General features: G+C 33.0%; 1 protein-coding gene across 1 annotated transcript; it reads left to right on the top strand.

Moving 5' to 3' along the window:
- The first annotated feature begins 790 nt into the window (after positions 1–790).
- Positions 791–20,443, top strand: LOC119081890. The gene is given in 9 exon segments (XM_037191118.1): positions 791–834; positions 4,750–4,862; positions 5,109–5,264; positions 6,205–6,477; positions 14,613–14,804; positions 14,868–14,998; positions 15,355–15,450; positions 16,445–16,642; positions 17,279–20,443. Coding segments are annotated over 9 exon segments (3,243 nt in total). The 5' UTR covers positions 791–805; the 3' UTR covers positions 19,334–20,443.
- The last annotated feature ends 5,917 nt before the right edge of the window (positions 20,444–26,360 follow it).

Genomic DNA, 26,360 nt, shown 5'->3' with positions numbered 1-26,360 from the left:
ACTGGTGAATACAGCTCAATGTAGCTTCACAGTTTATGTTGGTGTAATGCAACTGCGTCTGGACGTTCCATACAAAATAAGGGGCCAATTGAAAAAAATCTATTCCGGTGCTTAGATTCCAGCGCGTTGATAGTACATTACGTCTGTGCTTCAAAGATTTAATTCCGACGGGTGGGGAAAATAAAGCCTGACCCAAAGTGTTACTCTTCGAAATACTGTGTTTTACGTGACTAAGCAATGTAAATGCATTTTTATACGAGTATAGTACCATCTCGAGTACCATTAACATTTCTGTAACTCGTAAAAACACTATCGTCACGACTGAGTAGCCCAACTCACGCTTAAACAGTGAACCTTTCGATCACATGAACCGATTTTGATGATTTTTTCGCTGATTGATATGGTCTGGAAACTGATACATGCGACAAACCATCATCAACCTTCAATTCGATCATCTTCGAATTTAGGCTAGCATTGAACATTGCCAAACAGGAAAAACTTTATCAAAATTCCTGTTCAGAGCCTCGAATTCGACGTGACGAAAACGAGATACTAAACTTATAAGACCCCTGTTCTTCGTACAGGCATTGAAACTAAAGAAGAACGTAGGAAAATGGAAGTAAATAATGGAACATTTTTGACAAAATATTATAAAAATTTAGTTTAACTGCAGCTGCTGCGTTATTTTTTGTTTAATTTATTTTAAATAAATTTTGTGTTCTCATTTTGCAATTATCATGCATAACATTCACAATTTAAAACACTTAATTCATATTCCATTTTTTTCGCAAGCCGAACAAACCAAATGTATCACGCGGTATCAGCTGTTATGAGGTAAAACAAAATTAGTTGAACAAAAAAAAATCAAATAAAATACCAACAATTGTGCCATGATATGCGTTAGCTACACTCCAATATTCTCAATAATTAAAATCCTGTATTTTTTCTGTCGAGGAGTGGATCATGCAAATTTTCACAAAAATTGAATTTTGTTTCGTGAAAAACGGATGTAACACACCAACATTAAAATGAAAAAGAGGATTCCAATAATTTGTGAAAATAAACATGATGCTTCCTCTCTCTGTTTACCTGCAACGTACCTAACCTAAGTAAACTTTTACTATTTGCTGGTCCGGTTATAAGTTTTAATTCCTTTTGTCTATTCGATTTGAGTGAAAATTAATTATACAACAAATCAGCAGAACCAAACATGTGTAATTTAGCATAGGTCAATATGTGCAAAATTATCATACGCAAATATTTGACGGCAAAAAATATGACCTGACCAGATGATGACCATATAGATCAATGTAGAATACTAAATTTGGATTTGGAAATGGAACAGGTAGTAACAATATTACTCTAGACGATTGATCTAAGATAGCGAAATGTTTTTCTGATAATTTGTTGTATTTTCTAACGCTGCCTGTCGAAAAATCTAAATTCTACTTCACCTGAGATTTTCTGTACAGAACTGCATTGTTCGATATTCGATAAGACAAAAAAAGGAAGAAAAAAAACTTTAACCAAGTGAATAGCAGAGTATGGATCGTTTAAACACAAAGAACCTCGAATCTGTCCTTTACCACCGATTCGAAGAGACAATTTGTCTGGATTCTTTGCCAAAGAATAGTTTATAATACCTTGAGCTTATTGGCAAACATTTCTAGCAATGATTGTGATCGCAACTTTTTTGTTTCAGTTTGAAATTACGACTGCATTTGATATTATGTCTCGGAAACAATATGTTTTATCTGCCTCACAGTGTGTGAGTGAGGCGCTTCTTTTTCAACTATCAGATTCTTATTTTCATTATTGTAACATCATATCCATTCCTACAAGTTGTTGATCCAAAGCAAGGAATTTATTACTATGAAATGTTAATGTCATATTCATGAATGGTAATATCCGCAATTTAAACCATCCACTGTATTTACTACCAGCGACAAGTAAAAATTGAATAGCTTCTCTTTAGTGGTTTTTGTTAGAAATGAAATTCTGTCTATCCTCCTATACCTAATAATGCTGTAAATATTATACACAACCGGATTGATTAATACCGTTTTCGTAATATGGCTTTTAAAACAGTTTATTATTATTCGCATAAAATAAAGTCAACCGCTGGTGACAGATTGGTAATTCCCTTACAGATTGTACATAAATAAATTTAGAAAGTTTTGATTCAAGATTCACAAAATTGAATTAAAATTTAACTTTTAAAAGCCATAAATTACATCTCTGTCTAGTCTATGCTGTATACTGTAAATAAATTTATTCCTATATTTACCGTCTAAATGTTAGTATCCTACAATAACAAACTGAATTCACAAACAATGCGTTCCCCACAGAAATTAGAAATTTTCTCAAAAAGAAAATTATTTACGAAAAACAAACCGAATTAATTTTCCACAAACATTGGCTTTCCCCGTATAACAAGAAAATTATGAAACGTACAAAGCGCAGAAACTAAGAAAAAAATCGTTTCGGTCTTAGTTTACAACCTTCTATGTATGGCATGCTTTTTATCGCTTTTGAATGACCGTTTGTTTCTTTTTCTTTGCTTCATTAAAGCTTAATGAAATTCATTCATTCCCATTGCAGATCTTGTAACAAAAATTCTTTTTATGTTCCACTGTGTGTATGTTATGTTTAGATAACTTTAGTTTCCGACCGTTTGCCCTATTTATGCCTTTATGTCGCAAACACACTAATCCTATCTAAATAGCATATTCATATTTGATGTTACAGTTTCACTTTTGATTGACGTTGTAAAATGTTTGCGTAGATCCAACAGATTTTGCCTAAATTGTAATTTCGTGTACATGTCGGGAAGATTCTCTTCAAAAATGTTGAAGGATCATTCTATACACTACTTCCAGCGCAAACTATAAGCAGTTTTGATAACTCATTTTATTGATTTTGATTCTGTGGCGTTTTGAGTGACTTGTATTAAGATTTCATTATTTATGTGGTCCCATCACCCGACTAAAACTTTTAATAAATTATATTTCTTTACTTTTACATTTAAAAGCAAACTGTTTCTCAACAATATTATGCTTAAATTACGGCTCTCAAGTGATACTTTTACGTTTCATTTAAAGAGTGAAATGATACAAACACTCTTAGAGTTCATCTTCATATTCATTCAGTTGTCTTTCACATTAGCCCTACTCACGTTAAAAAAATGTGGTTCAGATCCTTCGGAGGAATGTCGATTTCGTTTCATTATTGGACACTAAACAATTCTCTAGAACATCATAATTGACAAAAAATTGTTTCTGAGTCGCGCAACGCATTCAAAGTTTACATGAAAACGCATAGAAACGCATGGTAACGCATAGAAACGCATGCATTTTCGATTGCGTTGCGCGACTCAGAAACAATTCTTTGTCAATTATGATGTTCTAGAGAATTGTTTAGTGTCCGATAATGAAACGAAATCGACATTCCTCCGAAGGATCTGAACCACATTTTTTTAACGTGAATAGGGCTATTTCACATGTCTCTCCAAGTATCACTCGAAATTTATTCGAGCATCAAATATTATCATTTTTATTGTGTCGCTGCAAGATGATGTATGAGCGAGTTCATTATTAATCCTCCAGTGAGATTGGTATTTCAAGTAACTTTCGTGGTCTGCATAATAAAATGTTTTTATATCTACATTTTGCAGAGGTATGTGAAGAATCGTAGAATGACTTTATCATCGTTATTAGACTCTAGACAGGACGAGAAAAAGACAGCTCTGTCAAAGTATAAATATATATCTGTCGTGTTGAATAACAATTTTAGATACAAAACATTTTAAATTTCCATCAATTTTGATGTAAGCCCTGACAATCATAATTTACGATACAAATCTAGGAATCTTCCTATCGAAATATGTGAATTGATTGGACAATCCAGTTAAATTACCATAAATGTTCATATCACTAAGATTTCGCTCAATGCTTCAATTTAAAAAAAAACTGTAGATATCTCACGAAGAAGTAAGAAAAACGAAAAGCAATGAATTAGGACTCGTACTAGTGCGTAAAAGTGACGTTTGTAAAAATGAGTATACTAACTCTGTTCATAAAATCTTGTTCCTGAACTAAACTGGAACTGTTCGCATTATTCTGTTTGTTGTCAATTTCGGCTTCGCCTCTATTTACATTCATTTACGCACTGCTGTATATAAAATCACATCTTGAAAATGAATTCAATACGTTCAAGGGCATTTCTTAGCTCCTAATTCAATTAGTAATGAAACACGAAAAAATTCAACATCAGACCGAAGCAGCAATAACTGAGACTCAGGTCTTCTATTTATTCAAAATAAAAGCAAGATGATTGCGATGTTGTAGACTTCAAGATTTTAGAAAACTTTGACGAACTTTCATACTTCCATACCATTAACGTATATACATCGTCAGACTTTCCCTTTTTCTTTTTGTTTTACCTGATTTTTCCGTTCATAAAAATTATAAATACACGTGGAGTAAGAATCGACATTAGTATGGATAAATGCCTAAAGAAATAAAAAAGAAAAATTTTTGAGAATGGACTTGAATTAATCAAGCAAAGAAATACCAATTCCACCGGAAGTGGGACAACCAAATCTATTTATTTTTTTAAATAAAATATAAATTTCACAAACAAGACACACAAAAAATAATCTAAAATTACAATTTCTTATTTTTCTTTTGCCCAAAATTATCTTAATCTTTCTACATGTTGAATAACGGAAAATATTTTTAATTATTCAAGAAAAAATGGACCAACTCCAACTGGCAAGGTATACGAAAGCGAGCATCACAATTTGCAGGAGTACACCTACAAGAAAATAACACCTTGCGATGTTTGTTCCCAAGTTTTAAGAGGTATGAATGGCATCGGTAATGGAGGTGGTGGAGTGGAGGTGTAGAGGTAGTGGGGGTGATGGATGGCAAAAGAAATGAAACCATATAAGACTGCACGTATACTGAATACAAAATTTTTCCAAAGAAAATATTAGAGGAACAATACGAAAATATAATTCCAGATTCCCTAATAAATTTCTGAACAACTGAAACAATGCTCAGCTACATAATTCACTTTTATTAACTTTTTTATATCTTTGCTCACAGGACATACACGTCAAGGATTGCGATGTAGGATATGCAAATTTAATGTACATGTCGATTGTGCAGCACAGCTGCCAAAATGCCAGGCAAAACAAAAGTTATTAAGACGACAGAAAAGTACATCGGAAATAGAAAATCGTGTTGATGTGGAAGAAGAGAGTAAGTAAAATGTTTCGTTTTTTTTATTTAAAAGCATGAAAAATCTAGGAAATAAATATGCAGAAGATGGGGCACAAAATTGAAAACAAGCAAAAGGAAAGGAAAGGGACTTTATAACATGCAATAAATGGGAAAATTAAATATTTTTTTATGTGCTTGCAAGGTTCATTTTCTTTTGGGAAAACGAAATTGGTTTCTTTTATTAAATGTTCTTTTTTTCCTTTAATTTTTGCTTAGGGATACGGTCGATAATGCTATCGCGCCAATTATCAGTCGACGAATCAAGTAGCTTTATGGGTATAATTTTGCGTATTATTTTTTTTTTTACAAAAAAACATGCTCAATTAAGGTAACCGAACGAAAACTCAAGAGCATACACATTGTGACGTAAATGTTGTGTGTACTGTTGTTCTGGATTGGCAGAGGTTTAGAACTCTAAACTTTTTTAGTCTTTTAGATACGGTAAGCGTATCGCAACATAACGACTAAATCTGTTACTTGTTTTGTTCAAAGTATTTGATTTCTTACTTCTTCCATTTCAACATTCATTTCAATATAAAAGACCACGTTAACCGATGACTATCGATTACTTTTGGCGTTTCTGTCGATTACGTATGGCAAATATTTCTGAAAAGTGAATACATTGCTTCGACTTTTCGGTTATCTTCATTGAGCATTATTACTTTTATGGTGTTTTGTTGTGCTTAAAATGCATCCGACTGTCTGGAATTAAAAACGAATTGGGACCACATAATTCATCTATTTAATTTCGCTTCTTTACCACCTACCATCGAAATTCGACTCATTACGCTGTGGTTATATCATATAAGTTATGTTTAAGTGTTTTAACAAATTATCAACAGCTAACAACCTCACTTTCATACCATTCATTTCAAATTCAAATAAAAATCGAACAAAAAAAAAACGAAATATTCTCTAGAACCAAATGATATCGATCAAATCTACCGAGTTCTAAAACAAGCTGGACAAATATCCAGTAATAAAACGAACGATAAATCAGCTGCCAATAACGGTACAACTACGGCGGCAGCAGTGACAACAACGGCGTCGGTTCAGCAGCAAGAAATACCAACTTTGAATGTACCAGAATGTCCCGAAAGAACGGTACGCCGTGGACAGTTGAAGCCACAAGGCCAAAATACACAAGTTAAAACTTGTTTAACAACTCCCGCCGCAGATGTGTCCAGCTCAGGTCTGGTTAAATAGCTTTTCAACACTACAACGAATATTTTTCAAGCATGTTTTTTTTACACTTTTTTCTTCGTTTTCTCTGTTCTCTATTTCCATTTTTCGTTAGAAAACTTTTTTATTTGTTCCGTTTAATAAATTACTATGGGGCAACAGAATTATGACTAAAGCTAAAAAGAAAAAAAAAATATTATTTTTGCGTCACTGTAGACTAGATCCTATTTGGTAGATTAATTCTTGAAATTTTGGTTAGCTTATTTAGTGTACATTGACAAAAAACACCCATTGAAATGGGTTCAACCACGATACACCATATTATACACAGTTAAACATATCTGACCGAATTAATCGGTCAAATCTGGATTTTTAAAACAGAGTTTCATTTCGACATGAAGATGAGTGCAACAGTTTTATTGAGTTGAGAGTTGATATCAACATTGATGCATATTAAATGTGTTAGTCAGCCAGACCAAAGTTACAATGTACTTCTTCACCTCCTGTTTAATGAAACTTTGTTCTAAATAAGCAGTTATTTAGAAGCTGAAAAGTTATTTATCGAAAAAACTGCACCTAGAGATGGCGATGGAGCTCTAGATTATTTTATCTGTAAATGTCCTGACAAGGTCGGTAACCAAACCCAAACCGTATGGTATTTATGAGACAAATGGTATAAGTGATACTTCTTTGTGAAATCTGTTGATCCCAACCCAATGCGTGGTAGATTGCAATAGGGGAAACAAGTTCCACCATTTGTTGTTTAGATATTTTACTTTAAAATGTTCATATTTTCAGCTCTTGAAGTCATCGACGTGAAGATTTATTTTCCAAATACAAAATTTTATTACCGCCCAGCGCGTTTCCATTGGAAACATATTTCACGCTCTGCATTATTTCCCACAACGAATCTTATTGATTTTTTGATACAAGGATGTGTTCTTTCCCAAGACGATATGTCCAACGCTTTTAATAATTTATTAGGAAAAGAAATTTTCCGACACGAAAATCGGGTTGTTTTGATTTATTAAGAGTTGACAAAAAACCGGTTAACCCATATTTATTTCGATTAAAGTCAATCTTAAACTAAATCATTGTCGTATGTGACAATGTAGCTCTATTTTATGTTATTTGGACATACAGTAATCAAAAACCTGGACGAGAACGTCTATCATATGATACAAAGTTTTGAACTGTTACAATCATATCAACTTTCTGAATTTCAAAAAGATGTTCTTTATAAGTATTTGTTGATTGAAACTCTTACAAAGACAACGTCGACTGCAAGATCAAGTGCTGACGGAAATTATGTTTTCTTTCCTAGAACCAGAGTAAAGAAAGTTCTTTGTCGAAACGTCAAGGAAAATTTCCCGTTCTGAAATAAGTTCATATGAATATTGAAAAAAGTCTTTCAAAAGGGTTGCTCTATTACACGAACATCTTTTGGTTAAACAAAAAAATATTCACAGTGTTTCTGAAAGTAACAATAAAAAACGCAAACGAAACGAGTGAAAACTCTATTGAGTTACCTCTTTATTTTATTGGAAAATTGTCGAATCAGTATAATGGTTTTGGTTTTTATAGACGGCAATTAATCTGTCGTAAACTTTAGCAGGTGAAAAACAAACAAAGAAAATCAATGGTTATTGTGTTGAGCGGTTAGACTGATTTTGACTGATTCTTTTAATGACCGAGTTCGATTAATTTTCACTAAAAGTGAATACAGCAATCGTGAGCCGAGCGGACACATTTTTTAATTAATTTCTACGATTGTATTGTTTTCTTCTTTCCAATGATAGTAAACGACGATAGAAATGTATAATTCTTCATTTATCGGTGGGCGGTACGAAATATACAGAAAATTGAGACCTTTGTTTTCCCGAAAAAATTTGTTCTTCAGATATCTCATGTTGAGAAATTTGCAAAAAATTACCTTCTTGGCTCCTACTCCATTGAAAACATTTCCGCTTCGCTTTCTGTTCGAAAAAAAAAAATCAGCGAAATTTTAAATAAATTCCAGTGAAAAATTCCTTAGTGTGCTACATAAATGAAACAATTACGAGCTTTTGTGTCATATACCAAGAATTTTCAGATGAATGGTTTTATCAACAACAATTTTTTGTTATAACTATTTGAAGCCTATGCTAATATTGGGTTTTTGCAATGATTAAATTGATTCCATTTTAAATCAGACCGACTGCATTGGAAATAATAAAATATTTATGTGGAGAGGGCAATGTGACTCTATTAAAACTTTCAAACAGAAAGCGAATGGCCGTATTAAATCTGACAATTCTATACTTGAAAGCATCGTCTAGTATTTGGTGAAAAATCCTCTACTTCATTAGTTGAAGCAGACGTATTTAAGAGACCTCTGACCAGAGCTCATTGCTCATTTGGTTTGTCCACTGTCGATGACAGATGCGATGACTAGAAAGGTTTCTCAGAAGCTTGAAATCTACAATTTTAAACAACAACAAAAAATCAGAAACAATTGCGATAAACATTTTAATCACATTCAATATTCAAAAATAAACAGTGCCAATTTCTGGCGGACCAGTTGATACGGGCACGAGACGGAAATTATTTGCTGGATTCAGACCGTTATCTGCATTCGCTCGCGGACGCATACGTTCCCAACAACATCGATCAATTTCATTACCAGAAAGTAACTATTAATTTCAGCAAATTGAAGAATATTTTCTTATTTTGTTTTCATGTACATTATTTTTGCACACCTACACACCAAAAAGAAATTCGTTCATTCAAAATTTAATTTAATGTTGTAAAATGCATTACTGTGGAATTTATATTTATAGTTTGAATGCATTTTTGTAAATAAGTTTGTTTTTTTGATTGGAAAATTTAGTGTCAATATTATCAATTCTCAAACAATGTTCGTATAATGTTCGTCGTCATGATTTCGTTCACCACAAAAGTAGTTTTCTTTTGTTTCTTTCGGTTGGTCAATTTTCTTTTTGTATATCGGTTTTTGTAATCTATTTTTAACAATAATTGGAAAGTCATAAATTGGAATTTTCATTTATATAACCTTAATGTTTTCGATATTTGATTCAACCTAATGTGCTGGAAACTGTTACTGGAAAACTTAATTCATTTTTGCTGTTCTGTGTAATGATAATTTTGCTACTATTTTTGAAAGTGTTTTTTCAATCAGCCCTACATGGTTAAAATGAATACTGACCGTTTACTATACATGTAATGTTTTTGAAACGAAAACCTGAAACGATCCAAACTCTAAAGTTTAAGTTGTAGGAACTTCCACTAAGTCTAGAAGCTTATCTGACACTGTACGAATTGATTTCAATGAATTGCATTGGAGCATACACTGATGTAAACTTAGAGTAATTATACCTAGAAAGGAAGTTTGTACGACGAAATGTGGTCCCAACATCAGTTTGTATAAGATACACATTTCGTATAATTTTACACCAATACATGTATGCGTTCGCTTTTGATAGTTCAATTTGCCCTCTTAATTAAGAGGGCAAACACACATACCAATACAAATTTCGTATTTGATGTTGGGACCACATATTTTACGTAATTTTGTTCGAAATTTCCTCTCTAGGTATAATTACTCTTAGGATGTAAATTGTCGTTACATATTAGTTATTTATGTAACATGAATCGTATGAAGGTATATTATCACACTAGATGTCAGATTGCCAATCAGAGGCGAAGCCGAGGTTGGCAAGACATCGTGTGCGGTAATATATACCTTCATACGATTCATGTTGCATACAACGTTTTATGCAATAAAGAAAATCGCATAAATACCGAAGATAATGTTAGTATCCCTTGCAAATCTTTTATCGTACTAGTGCGATAAAATCCGTTCAAACGACATTGCAGACAGGCGTCGTGAGTTACAAATATCATCACTGAATTGCATAAACGTGTTTTTCTAACTTTATTTCATAAAGGCTACTTGTCGACCTTAAAAGTAAACAATAGGTATTAAGTGTGACGAGGAAATAGAAATGATTTACAATGTAAAAGTTTCGTTTAGGACTATGAAATACAATCGATGTGCGTGAATCATATCATACCTATCATACCCATATGCACAACAAATCCCTAACCAGTAGAGCTTACAACGTAATCCTCAAACACGAACCAGCTTATGTTTTCGGTGTAAGATTAATTAATTACTTTCGCAATATAGCCGGTTATATGTGTGCTGAATTAACACAATCGTAAATTGCGTCTTATAACAATCGAGCACAGTCTGAAAACACTTTTGATAAGCAAATTCAATACAACTTCTGTTGTAGCCATAATCATGTTCAGATATTGTGGTTACCAATTGACCCACTCTTTAGGCGAGTTAACATTTAACTATAAAATCCATTCATCCGTTGCATTAATGTAGTCGTATTTTCATATTAAATTTAACCGAGGCAGTACTGCATCTTAACAGAATATCAACAAAGTATGAATGAAATATATGAAATGCGTAATCAGTGACACTAAAATTCATGTTACATTTGCCTCTTCCTTCACTATTTCTGCGCTACTAACGCAAATGGAAAACAGAACAACCAATACAATGAAAAACTATTAAATTCGATCAAATTAATGCCTATGTCAATTTCCGACGAAATCGAAGAAAAAAGGGCTGATCACTGATCACTAGCAATCAACACAATATAGAGAGTTATTCGCTTACTAACATTGCGATTAACCAAGCTTACAGTGTGTGTGTGGATTAACACTAACATCAAATTATTCCAAACTAAACACAGGAAAAATTGAATATCTTTCAGATGACACAACTGAATCAACACGGCCATTTGGTCAGCCTTTATGCCTTGTAGCTGAATCACACGTTTCTGTGGCGGCTCCCCCGAGAAAGGGAGTTCGAAAGAAAAAATAATTTGCTGCCTATTTTCTTCAAATTGTCCAACCCCTTAAATCGCAAGCTTTGGTAGCGTTCACTGCAATATCAGCATCGATCATTTGATTTCAACGTTTATGCTTTACAAATATTATCCTCTTTTGTTTTCAAATGTAACCTCATGTTTGTTACCCATAAAATAGATTTTGTTAGCGTCTTCTTCTCTTTACTGCCCTCTATGTTCTACTTATTATTACTTAAATTAAATGATTTTAGATTTTAGTTAGACAATTGAACATAAGCATTGCTTTATGGAAACATATTTTTTTCTTCGTTTAACTTTTAAATTAATTTCGTGAAAAAATCAAAAAATAAAAAACTTAAATTTTAAATATTGTGCTTAGAATTGTGGGTGCTGATACAATGCTCAATAATGTTGTAAAATTTATTATTATACCCCCGCCCAAAAGTCTGTGATAAATATTTAAAGTTAAATAAATGAAATATTTTATTTCGAAAAAGATCGATTTGCCGTCATTTTCAGCTTTAATTTCTTTTTTAATAATTGGACTGGATTGATGGATTGAAATATTTCATCTTCAATTCTCATGTTTGTAGTCGATATGGGATTATATATGGCTAAACCCTACGAGTGACGTATAGGTGATTTATTTAGGTCATCACAAGGAAAAATAATTTTCATTTTTCCCAAAATTGTGATTTTATTTAGAACGGCCAACAGCAGTGTCAATTTTATAGAGATTTTACAATTTCCTAAATAACTTTAAATTCTAAAAAAATGTGAAAACTTTATGAAATTGTAGAAAATTTGAGAAATTGTTTTTCATAAAATTGGTCCTGACGGCCAGTAAAAGAAATTTAAAGAAGGTGAAGAGCAAAACAAACCATGTGAAAGCTTCCTTGTTTCTTGTCAATAATTCAAAGATAATGGATAAACAGAACATCCATAAGAATTCAGACAAATTTTTTAGACTACACGCCCACTCGACTTTCCAAAAAATACGACTGTATGAGATTTCCCATTCATATGGCTAAAAAGTACCTGGTACAGCATATCTTTCTAACAAAACCACTTCGGCTTAAGGTTTCTGGTATTCTTTCATCAGAATGGAAAAGGCCCATCTCACAGAAAAAAGGGCCCCCCAGTAATGTTTCCCCCCGGCGAAATTTTTTTATTATAGGCACTGAATAGAACCATGTCCAGCAAAACTTGTATATATAGTATAATGATCTAGCCTCAAACTCTTCGTGGGTTGTTCACGTTCAGACAGATTATTATTATTGTATTATTGATATAAACGTGTTAAATTGTCTGCATTTAGAAGTCAAAGATATAACAGACTGCGCTATTATACATTAGCAGATGTCAAACTATTCGAAGATTCTGAAAGTGGATTTTATTAAACGCGACATATATCTATTTGAAGCATTACGATAATTACTAATAATTTGCAAGACGTGCCGTTACGTTCAGTTGAGGTTTCTAAGTTCTGATACATACACCTTGCCTATACATCATCATATTAGTCGCGTTTATAATGAATTCACATCGTTTACAATTGACTGAACTCGAAACATTTTCTATAGTTCTGCCTTTCATTTATATTTTCATGAATGTGAAGGGTAAACGACTTCAAAGCATAACAATTCAACGTTATTGTGTTTATTTGCTTTTTGTCGCACTTCCATGTCGATAATATTTTCATTTCAAGTAGCAACATCTGTCTACGAACGATAACAATAAGATTTTTCTTCGATAAAATACAAAAATGAATTTACGTAACTTTGCATATAACACCTGATTCAATACAATTTATCGATGAAAAATATGATTGTAAGTATGCTAACAATAAAAGTCTAGATAAAAACTCACATGTTTGACAAGTTGCAATGTGAAAACAAGAAATGAAATCAATTTGTAATATAAAAAGGTAAAGGATTCGAGTGTCTAAATTTGAAGATACTAAAGGAAATTAATCCAATTTCATATTCATATGTAAGAATTTTGTTCAAATCGCAGGAATCACAAGCACAAACTTGTACGCTGCAATAGGCTTAAGTGAGTCAGTATATACCAAGTCCTTAATTTCAACTCGATAGGCTTGACAAATAAATTTAAGTTTTCTAAGCTTTAGTTTTACACAGTTTTCTAAGCGAAAGGCGTTGGTGCTAATAGATAAATAATGTTACCAATGAAGCTTAGAGCCTAGACAGTGCAGGGCCCGGACTGGTTCGCAAAATCCAATCGGGGGCTACAGTTGGCGACTCTCAAATATATGTTGCATTTTAAGTCAGCTGTTTTTCGAATTGAAGTGTTCTTTTGTCTTTAAACGGTTTACCACTTTTGCCTGTATGAGCGGATCAGCTGAAAGAAAATGCGTCACTTAATAGAGACTCGCTGCCTGACAAAAAACGCCAAAAAAAATGAACAAAAAAGTGTTTATGGTTATGGTACCAGTACCACTGACAATTTATTATGAGAATGCTGTACAAGTTTGGTAATAATTTCTGGTATTAGAAAGCTATTAAAATCAATGAAAGTCTAGAACAGGTATGGTCGTTCGGCGAATTCGTCTTAAACGCACTCACATTTTATGTCAAAATAATAAGAAAATGAGTGCGTTTAAGTACGAAAATCAAATTTTTATGTCCTCCGGGCCAATGAAAGTAGATAAGTAGGTATGGCAAGTCCATACAAGTCAGAGCACATACGGATTTGCATGGCACCACCTCAAACGAACTCATTTCTAGTGGAAATTTGCACTAGAAATGAGTTCGTTTGAGGTGGCGCCATGCAAATCCGTATGTGCTCCGGCTAGAACAAATTTGAACGTTTGGCCATACCTATCTATTTACTTTCATTGCTCCGGGCGGACAATAGACCATACCTGTTTTACACTTTCATTGATTAAAATGATTTCTCCGATCGATGATGAGTAAATGATCGGAAACGAAGTCTTAGATTCAGTTTATCTCACCAATATCCGAGATACCGTTTTGCAATTCAAGGAGTGTTGGTAGTTTTATATACCAAGCGTATGAAAATTAGATAAAGGTATAGCTAAGACTTCATACGAAAGCACTCCGTCACTTCGTTGCAATTCAATTTTTTTTTAAGGTATGAGCATGCTAACGTTACAATTTACGGCTTTAAATCTGTTTCCCCATAAATATTTAGCTGTTCTTTATGTTGTAATTGGATGTGAATATTCTCTATAAAAACGTAACAACCAACTAACTTAAAACTTAAATTCGAAAAGCAGCTCCACATTCGCCACGTCGTCAAAAGCTTAACTTGCGCATGAAATCGCTAAGTTTAGACTCACCAGAATCAACAGAACTTCACGGACAAATGCGACGACGCTACCAACCCGGACCATCCGGAATGAGCTATCATGGTGGATCTGGCGGAGGTCTGGAACATACACCACCATCAAACAACAGTCGTTTACATTGTAAATGAACATTTGTTTCAAGTTTATTGAAGGTATCGACGAACTTTCTTTTTTTTTGTGCAGCTCCATCGAGTCCGTCAGCAAATCGAAAGCTTCTGAGTGCAACACGTAACATAAGAACAGGGTCAGTCGACTTACCAGACGAAATGGAGAAAAGTTTATCATCGGCTAGTACATCACCGTGTCCATCACCTGTAAGACAGATTCAGGTGCTTTGCTTTTGCCTTTTTTATCAGAATTTCATAGAGTTTCGGAAAAGTACAATTCTATCAATGCAGCCATACTCCAATGATTTTCAATTTATTTGAATTAAACTCGGAAAACTTCTTCTTTTCATGCTCGGAAAAAGTTTTATGAATAATTCCGTTGCAATATATTTCATCTGCAATCGGGAAACAGAAAACTTGTATTGTAGTAAACATACAAGCAATTTTTATGATTTATTTTCTTTATTGTTTGCTGCTAAAACTGCAACTGAAATTAATGTTTTTTCTTCTCTTTCGAAAAGCACAACTAAATAAAAAAAATGTTTTCCATTGTACGATTTCAGAAGCCACATAGACTTTTGCCAACAAACTTGTACGTCATACTGTATAACTTTAAAGCAAGACATCCTGATGAATTAGATTTGAAGGCAGGATATAAAGTGAGTGAATTGTTCTTTTATTCCATTTTTATCATCAAAAAAAAAGTTTGAAAAATTCGTCGAGTTTGTGAGACTAAAATACGAACGATTATACGACTGGCTGTTGTTCTAGAGTAATCATTTTAATTTGAGGCAGTGACCTGTATGCTGTATACTCTGAGACAATTTCCATGGCAATATTACTACTTCTACTCGAACTGAGAATTTATCATTGACAGCTTAGCATAGCATAGTAATAGAAAAAAGTATTAAGTCACGTCAGTGTATCCAGTAATTTCACATTTTTAAGTAAAAGTAAAAACTACTCCATTTGACATAGGCAATATTCTACTACTATGACAGGTGCTCTGGCATAGGTCGTAAGATGAATTAACATGAATTTTTAAAGCAAGATTTTCTGCTTCTCATTATCTCCTGTGGATTGATAATGAAAATTGTCACTCGAACTCAACACAGACAATTTCATTTCTAACCAAGTTTGACACCGACGTGTAAACTCAATACGACACAAATTCCGTGGCTACACCATATTTGCCTGTTGATGTAATTGAATTCATTTCGTCATTAGTTTGCGTATATTCAATGATGTAACTATATCAAAACAACAATCTGTTTTTATCTGACATTTATTCCCATTGAGCTTTAATCGTATATTATATCCATTAACACACTAAATCCGATTCTATTTAAATGGAAATCCATTCTCAGCTTCCATAATATCGGTGACATAGAGCACCATTTATTTATAACACTATAATAAATGCCATTCAAACATGTGGTTTAGATTAGCACTCTTAACTTTAACGATATGAGTGTTGTGCACCGTACAACACACATCTATATAACAGCTTGTGTAAAGCTCGTGTTGTATACATTGCGAGACTGCCAACCACAAAATATATATATTTAAGCCCGTCGATAATTCAAGGAAATGTACGACATAACACCCCCTTATAAAATTCGACACGACATCAGATTCATATAATAATTTTAGGTTACGGTTATCGACATGGCCGACCCAGATTGGTGGAAAGGTAAATGTTTGGGTCGCATTGGATATTTTCCGTCGAAATATTGTGCACGTTTATCGGCTGGTGAAAAGCCACTTCAAGTCATACAAAATTTGCAGTTGTCCGATGGTGAACGAAATGATGGCATTATGACGCTGTTACGAGATCAAATTGTTGTGCAGGTAAATCGAACACAATGAATTAAATGTTGTTGAATGTCGGCTTTTATCCCTTTCGGTATACCCTTTTAATTGCATCCGGAATTGTCGTTTGGAATTATAATTGCTTATTGAAATTCGAAATTGCAAATGAATTAATTGAACAAATTCGCTGAAAGGCCATTATATTGCTGGTAAATGTATTATTGGACAATAATTTGCATCCAGCCAACGTACATTAAAACGAAGGCTTACAGATACACTTAAAATTGAACAGTTTAAGCTTGTTGTAATATTGTAATAGTAAAGGCTGTACCAGGTACCACTTGTTCATCAAGTGTTGTATATGCGTCATTCACATCGTTCAATCTAATGATAATTTACAAAATATAATGCGGTTAAGTTCTGATTTGAGTGGGTGTCTTCATGAATACAAAACCCTAAAAATTTCCCAAGAGTCAAGTTTCCTTTCAAACATCTCTCATATTTCAATGTTCGTTTTCTGAGTTACTTTTTAATATTTCATTCTCAGAACGAATATCTAATTAACAGATTTATTTTCGCTGTTTCTCTGCCTTTTCCTTTTATTTTCCAACCCAGCTCAATTCTGCTTTCGAGTATCCATTACAAATTAATGCAACTTAAATTTTCGGTTTTTAGATTGGTGAAGAAATTTCCGGCGCCGTTATGGTCAGATCAGCCGACAATCGCCAGGGTATTTGTCCCGTGAAATATTTACAAGAGGTGTGACAACCAGATGAAGAGAAATTGGAACGAGATCGCGATAAAAATCGCAATTGTAGTAAAATAATCAAAAACGACCTGAACCAAAACAGCAGCAAAAACATTAGTGAACCAAAATCGTTTAAAAACTGGGAGAAATGGGAGCGATTTCGTGAAAGTAAAATGGAGAAAATGCGTCAACATAAGAACAACATTGAGCGACGACAGCGCGGTGATAATATCGGTGACTGGACGTATTGGAGTCAAAGGCGAGACAAATTGAAACGATTTCCGAAACAAGAAGCATTAGATCCATCATGGTATACGGACAACATCTACGCTAATGAGTCGTTAGATTTGGATGACACCGTGCCGGATTACATTAAATACGATCGAATATTTTTGCACAAAAAACATCGACACGACGATCCGCTGTACGACGATGAGGATGCATTTAGTGTTCATCACAAGCCCAGAAGTCCCGGTCGCGAATACAAATATCCGAAATCACGAAGTTGTTGTTTCGGAGGTGGCTATGAACCGACGATGAGACCACCCATGCAAACAATGCCAAAATCTAGTTCATTTAGTACAGCACGTGCCAATGCAAACTTTGCCAAAATGCGTGATGTTCGAAATGATCCACATCATCACTGCAGCAAATATCGTGAACGTTATCGCCGCTGCAGTGTAGACAGTGAACGTGATAATGATTTTATGTATCCGCGAAACCGTGATGGTCACAAAAGTGCCAAGCTTCATCAACACCATTCGGACGAATATCGGCAGAGGTGCAAGAGAAACTTTAACGACGAGGCTCAAGGTAGAAGCAAAACCGAATACATTCGTAACGAATGGTACACCAAATACAGTAAGAATTCAATAAAGCGAAACAGTGATAAAAATGGTAATTTAAGCTTCGACGATGATGTCACTTATCCACAACGAAGGGACAGCAGTGTATGTAATGATGACTACCTTTTGGAAAATCTGGACACATTTGACTCGTACGACGATAATTACTTCGAAACAAATAATCATCGCAGCTCATTTGATAACGAAATGGACCAATTTTCTATTGACGAACCGGCGCATACAATGCTTGACGATAAATTTGATAACGATTTTATGGACGAATTTACATACCGTCAACCAACTAGAAATAAGAGCATGTTAGAAGTAAAACCGCCCTGTAGATTCGACGATACATCCTCAGACTCAACCGACGAAGACCTAGACGATTTTAATTTTGATTTTGAAAAATATTGGGAAGAATTGGATAAAACGTCCCTAGATATCGATCTGCAGAACAATAATCACAATCTGACGAGCAACGTTACAAAAAAGATAAAAAATGTGAACGTGGGCAGGTACAATAACGGATCATTAATAGGCGATGATATGTGCAGAACAAATGATCAATATCTTATGCATGGCATAAACAAGAACAATCAGGTTGAAGAGCTGATGTCTAGACAACACAATGAGTTCATCGGTAACGATTTTCATTCACCGTTCACTAATGCTGTTTCAGGCTCTCCCACAATCGGCCGATTGGGCCATCGAATACATCCGGAACGTTCGTTTTTCAATAATTTCAACCACGATGCCGGAATAGCATCGCAACAGAATCAACTTAACAACAATAGTGCACTTAGCCTAATCAACAACATTTTCTCAATTTACAAACCGAAAAAATATTCTCCGCTCAACTGTCACAGTCAACAAGTCGGCGTTAAACCAGTACAGTGCAAAAAAATGAATGTACCCAGTACGATACGTCCATTGGGCGCTCCACAAAACGATTTTATGACATCACTAAAGCGACCATTATTGGTTACGTCATCGCCTTGTGTGGAACAGCCCCGTTTCAAGATCATTCCCGAAAAGACTGGTCTGAAAATATCGCCTTTGTACCGTTTCGATTTTGATAACGATGCTGCCAAGTTTCAGTTGAAGAGCACAGCACGACCGTTGCTGTTTCCACACTGATGTTTCTATTGTTTGGCGACTGAACGATTTTGTGGTGTCTCGGGATTGGGATTCGGTGGTTGGAGATGATTGGGGTGATTGGGTGCACTATATATCTGTTCTCTAACCTTGACCTTTTATACATCCCGCAATTTGGTACATTTCACTTGTGATATAGACTTTAAATTATACTTCGCAGGTTGACTGGCTGTTTCTTTCGGTGGATATTTTAAATTATAATCGTACTGCCTTTCCTCATTATTAACATTATAGTGATACCGAAATTTTAATAAAAGAAAACACTTTTCATCAGTTTTAGATGTGAAATTTCCATGTGATCGTTTGTTTCCGATTGACAATTATTGTACTAACTGAAACATTTATGCTTTAAAGACTATAATTCAGTTAGCGAGTGGTAAGCATAAGACAGATAAGACAGACTGAACCACTTTCAGAAATACAGCGTTATGCTGACTTAAAAGTAATAATGTTTTCGTTCGGTTAGCGAGGCAAGCGTATTCACAATAAAAGTTAATAAATCTACTACTTCACTTATTTCACCATTAACATACATTTTGCTACATTAGAGTACACCATTCAACAAAAACCATAGCTTATCAGGTGAATTATTTTCCTTATAAATTGTATATCAGAAAGAAAATGAATTTTCCCGAGTTTAGAATCACCATCACCATTATAAAACATTTTGGATTTTAAAAAAACTCGTGTTTTCTATTCCAGTTTTAAGCCTTATTAATGTACTGTTGAAAAAAGCTAACTTCTTACGAAAGATTCTGCAAAAAGAGCTGCACATTTCTTTTCACATTGTCGTTCATGTCGTCCAACAATAAAAAATAATCTCAAAAATTAATAAACATTTTATTAAAAACGATAAAAATCCTAAATTCATACAAGTCTAGCACCCAGTTTAAAAAAAAAATTAATTAACAAATTACCAAGCTATTAACAATAAGCTACTAATAATTATACTTATCAAAATACCATTTTCGTAGGACAAATACAAAAAAAAATATTTTATGGAATATTTAGGCATCAAAAACAAAATTTAAAAATAAATTTTCTAAGACAAGACAAGATAAGTGAAAGTTTAAAATATTAAAAAATATTCATTGTTATACGTATAAAATACCAAATAAATATAAAAAATATGTCAAAAGAACGTAGATATTATCACTAAATAAAAATATTCAAATAAATTTAAAAAAAAACATTAAAATTAGATTACATTTACAAAATCTCTTATGTCAAAATGTGCACTGCAAATTTCTTATGTATATTAAGTAAAAAAAAAACATTTTTCGTATGTGACATAAAATGCCCGATTCTTATGAATATTTAAAATAAAAGAAAATTCAACAAAAACAAAATATTAAAACAAAAAGAACATTCAAATTGCTTTAAGTTTTAAGAAAAATCTATAATTAACATCAAATACAAAAACCAATTACAATTCAACCCCAGAAAAAATACTGTAAAAAGACAACCGTCCGTTGTATATTTTTTGTATCTATCTCATTTCAAAATCTTTGTATGATTGAGTATGTTGAACAATACAAATCGAACAAAATAATGGAGCCTACCTCCACATAACTCAGCTGATTGTTTTTCGTTGAAGCGTTAAAAGATGGCTGATGGCGTTTAGGCCTAACCACTATCGAATGCATTCGCATTACTTGAATCTAATTTTAACACGGCCGTGATAACTATTTACACCTAACCTGAACAGTCCTCCTCCATTTTAATTCTGCGTAATGATCGTTAGATGTCAAATCGTGTAGTAGTACTTATTAATGTAACGGTGAAATAAACTGTTCGGTATACTACTTTTACCTTTTGAAGATGGCAAACGCATCTCCAGCATATTGATCGAGTCTGTTACTTTCTTTGAATGAAGTATTTTTGAAATATTGACAAAAACTCTACTACTTCATGAGTGGTAATATGCGATTTTGAATATAAATCCTCATTGCTTAGCTCCATGTCGTCACTGTCAACCTTTCTGGAAAAATAATAAATAATCATAAAATTTTGATGAAAATGTTATTGAACACCGTGGTTTTATTGGATATGATATCTATGATCTCAAGCGTTGAAATTTCGTAGAGGTGTGCCTTGACTGAATATGTACTGCTACAAGAAAAAAGACTCTGTCGAAGAGTCGATATGAACGATCAAAGCTTTAAAAAACACATGAAGAACGTATTACAGTGTCGAGGGAATGTCCTACTGCTCAGTCATACTTTTCGATTTTCTACTTTAATTATCTCCAAAGTTTTTAAATTTCTTATTTAAAAAAAAATTATTGCACCACCACAGCAACGCTTTACTTGTTTCTTAGAGTAAATCGGTTAGAGTAAATGTGTACATATATAACATCTGATTATTTTTCAATTGACGTCCTTTTATAACACTAAATGAATGTAATTAATTAAAAATAAATAAAAAAAATGCAAAAAATCATTTAAATTTTATAAATTGTTTTTTTTAAGGAATGAAACTTTGAAATATTGAATTTGATATGAAAATTATTATTATCGATCGTAAAAACCATTGACCAAGTGTAAAAATGCTTTTAAAAATTTATATGAAAATTACAAAGAAAATTTAACATGAAAATATGTTTGAAAGATACCATTTCCTATAAAGTTCTAATTTTAATCTTTAAATTTAAAAACGAAATGATGAAAATAGCAACAACCAAAGCCTTTTTAAGAAAATGTTTTTAAATTTACCTTCTTACAAGAATGAGAATTTTTATTTATTTGTTTTAAAAAGTTTTTAAAACTTGTTTAAAAAATATATATTTTTTACTTTTAGAACGTATTGTATAGTATATTCAATGCACGAATTAAACCAAATAAAAAACAAAAATATTCAAACAATATTGTTACAAAACGTAAAGAGTGCAAAATCAACACTCATAAAAAAAAATATTGAAACAAAATGACACACACACACGCTGAATGTTAAGTGAAAAAAGTGAATAATAAAAAATATTTCAATGTTATAATGAAGTTATTGTAAAATATGTTGCACGAATATTGTCTATTATTATCTATAGTAACATAATTAACGTATTAAATATAATGGTATTATAGCGCAGAAGAGAAAAAATAATGAAAACTAACCTCAAAAGTATCTAAAAACATTTTGCTAATTTTGTTAACTTTAAAAATTCTAATTTAGTTTCCATCGAGTATGCATTTTACCTAATTGCAGTATTATATTTTTTAGCAATTCGGTTTTTGTTGATCTTAGTTCGAGTATTAAACTAAAACGTAAAAGACATTAATAGAAATGGGAAGCGAAGCAGCGCTGAGGATATTCAGTCAGTTAGTTCAGTATTAGTGTTATGTTTACTTTAAAATTAAAGTTAAAAATGAACATTTACCTTCGTCAAAGACTAATAGTACTAAAAATAAACTTAGAAAACATGAAGCTTTCATTTTCATATACATAATCGAAACATTCGGACTCTTTATATCTACGTTGTAGAAGACTCTTCTAAAAAGAGTAATCTACCAAACATTAAAATACCTTAACTCCAACCACAATTTTGTTGCCTCGGATGATAGTGAAACAAATTCCAACCAAACCAAACCTACCCTTTTAGAAACGACAACCGTATCGCAACGAAATCATTCAATCTGTTACTTCATTTGTGTAAAATATCGCATAGTGTTTGATACACAAAGATTTTAATACTTTTTTTTCCATACCTAAGTAAAGTAACCTAACCAGAGCTCATTGCTTATTCTTAAGAGACAACGATCTTCTAAAAAAGATAAATCTAAAATAATTGTAGTATTTTACTAAATAATAGGATTGGTGTTGGTAGGCTGCAACAATAATATATGATATAACATCGAATGGTACATTGAATTTACAAATAAATACTTTGCAACTACTCGGCATTTGATGCTGCTTCGCTTCACAAATAATCTCGCAAAAGTTTCGTAAAATTGTTCACTATGCAATAGCAGAGATTTTTTTAGAAACTTTCAGTTTGTTATCACACAGCATTTAAACGCTCCTTCTCATTTTAAACACTGAACGCATCGACGTTAGAAATACAAAGATAATTCACAATTTACTAAAACAATTCCATATATACAAATCCATAAAATTATATTTCCAAGAGAAAATTTACCTTTTTAAAATGAAATAACCTATGAAATATAACAAAAAATCTTTTTAGAAAAATATACAAAAAAAGAAATAAAAATATTTAAAATAAAAATAACAAAAGTATAAATCTAACATATTTTCCAGAACAACAACAACAAATGCTGTTAAAAAGTATATTTTAATTTATAGTTAAAACCTTTCACAAACAAAATGTGCTGTGCAAATTTTGCGGAATAATAAAAATCCACTTCTATTGTTAACTGATTTTTTTTACTTCGAATCTATTGTTCCCTTGACTGAAAGTCATGGGTCTTATGGATGATAAACACCCTAAAATGTTTGTCACACAATGTTTACTACTATGATTGAAAATGCATGAATGTATGACCAAAAACCTTAAATATAGAAAATGTTTGTCACACTTTGATGATTCCTTGATAACACGATAACTTGACTAATTCTCAACGGATTTCCAAAAACTTGTTTTTAATCGACGGGCAATTGAATTCCTGAGGTTAAGTTCGAAGATGGGCTATGACGGTCGGGTGATCTTAGAAATATTCCCAAAAGAATTCTTGTCTCGTCCCTTGATAACACGATAACTCGAGTAGTTTTCAACGAATTTCCAAAAACTTTTTTTTATTTCACGGGGAATTAAATTCCTCAGGTTAAGTTCGAAGATGGGTCGTAATTGATGGGTGATCTTAGAGATATTCCCAAAAGAATTTTTGTCTTGCAGCTTGATTCCACGATAACTCGAGTAGTGTTCGATGGATTTCCAAAAACTTTTTATTAATCGACAGCGAATTAAATTGATGAGGTTAAGTGCGAAGATGGTTCGTAACGGACGGGTGATCTTAGAGATATTCCCAAAAGAATTTTTGTCTTGTTTCTTGATAACACGATAACTTAAGTAATTCTCAACGGATTTCCAAAAACTTTGTTTTAATCGACGGGGAATTGAATTCCTGAGGTTAAGTTCGAAGATGGACTATAACAGACGGATGATCTTAGAGATATTCTCAAAAGAATGTTTGTCTTGTCGCTTGATTCAACGATAACTCGAGTAGTTTTCGATGGATTTCCAAAATGTTTTTTTTTAATCGACAGCGAATTAAATTGCTGAGGTTAAGTTCGAAGATAGGTCATAACGGACGGCTGATCTTAGAGATATTCACAAAAGAATTTTTGTCTCGTTCCTAGATAACACGATAACTTCACGTAATCCTCAACGGATTTCAAAAACTTTTTTTATTAGACGGGGAATTCCATTCCGAGGATAAGTTCAAAGATGGCCTATAACATAACGGTCGGGGGATCTGAGAGATATTCCCAAAAGAATTTTTGTATCGTCCCGTGATATTATCGTGTTTAAGTTGAGTAATTCTTAATGGTTTTCCACAAAAGAAAATTATAAATACTAAAAATGAAATTTTTGGGTTAAGTTCGTTAATGGAATATACTGTAATCATATTCTAGGATTTATTCCAAAAATCGATGATAAGAAAAAAATTAAAGTTTGGACGAGTGTGAACTTTGCGGCCAGAGCGAAGCGAGGGCCGTAATCACACGAGTTCCATTTTTATTTAAGAGATAAGCGAGAAATTCGCAACTTTCCAGGGTCTCTTAGCAGACAATAAAACTTAAGAGGCATCGGTGGTTAGCTAAAATTGTAGTATTAATCAATATAATGGAAAAACTCGCACACGTTCGGCTGGGTGTCTCTCACAGAGAGACAGTTGGAAAAATTGTCATCAATAGTAATAAATTAACATATAAGCTACCATTGTACTATAGCATACCAATAAAAGGTGTCAAAACATGGTCTCATTCTTCCATGATTTTATAAAAAAAAACTTTACCAGCTCTAAAAAAAGTGAGCAGTGTAACGAAATTTTCATAAACTGCTTAGATTTCTCATGGTTGGTCAAACTGCTACAACCAATACCCTCTCTAGCAAACAAACTACTTTTATTAAGGTGGTAAAAGAATCAAGTAGCCTTTACATGTAAATTACAGCCTAGTTAGTCAAAATGTAGAATAGTGTTTGTAAAATACAAAGAAATAAGGTGTGAATTTGACACAGAGAATTGAGAGTTTGGTTGCTAGAGAGAGGATTGCTACAACCTAATCTGCTTTATGTTGAAAGCTAACAATTCGTGCAGTCGTACATATTTGAAAAATGATTCTGGTGGAAAGATATCATCAAAGGACAGTATTTAAAAATCACCCAAATGTATACTTTTCAGCAAAGCATGGATGCCTCTTAAGTACTGAAAGTACGAAGTTTTTTATGTGAATTGAGAATCTGTGGTGTTTAAGTAAAGGGAATAAGAATCTCTAAGCTAAACTTTGCTACACATACCCTTGTACTTTTATACAACTTTTAGAGTGATTTTTTTTGCTCGGATTACAAAAATCTTCTTGAGAAAATTAGTCAGTCAGTCAAGGGATCTGACCCATCCAAAAGATGGGGCCTATTTAATAGGAAAACGATGGACGTAGTTCGCTAAGAAAAAGGAAGCGATAGTTTCTCATGATTTCAACGCCGTCATATCGAGTATAAAATAAAACGAAACAAAACCCAAAAAATTAAATTAAATTAATATGGACATGTTATAATCAATAAAAACAGATGGTCTATCGTCCGCCCGGAGGACATAAAAATTTGATTTCCACAAGCAAACGTACTCATTTTCACATTATTTTGACATGGATCGATCAAAACGCACTCACAGTTTACGATGAATTTTCCAATCGGCCCAGTCTGTCCTGTACTTTCATTAGTTATTATAACAGGGTCCTGAGCAACTTACTGGTCTTGATGTCAATAAAAGGCACCAATCCTCTAAGGACACATATTGAAAATTTCATAATCTTCTTCACCGTATTCTAGAGG

This window comes from Bradysia coprophila, unplaced genomic scaffold (assembly GCF_014529535.1).
Source record: "Bradysia coprophila strain Holo2 unplaced genomic scaffold, BU_Bcop_v1 contig_369, whole genome shotgun sequence".
NCBI classification, from domain to species: Eukaryota; Metazoa; Arthropoda; class Insecta; order Diptera; family Sciaridae; genus Bradysia; species Bradysia coprophila.
The sequence above is the reverse complement of the archived record's forward strand: the minus strand, read 5'-3'. Positions and strand labels throughout refer to the sequence as shown.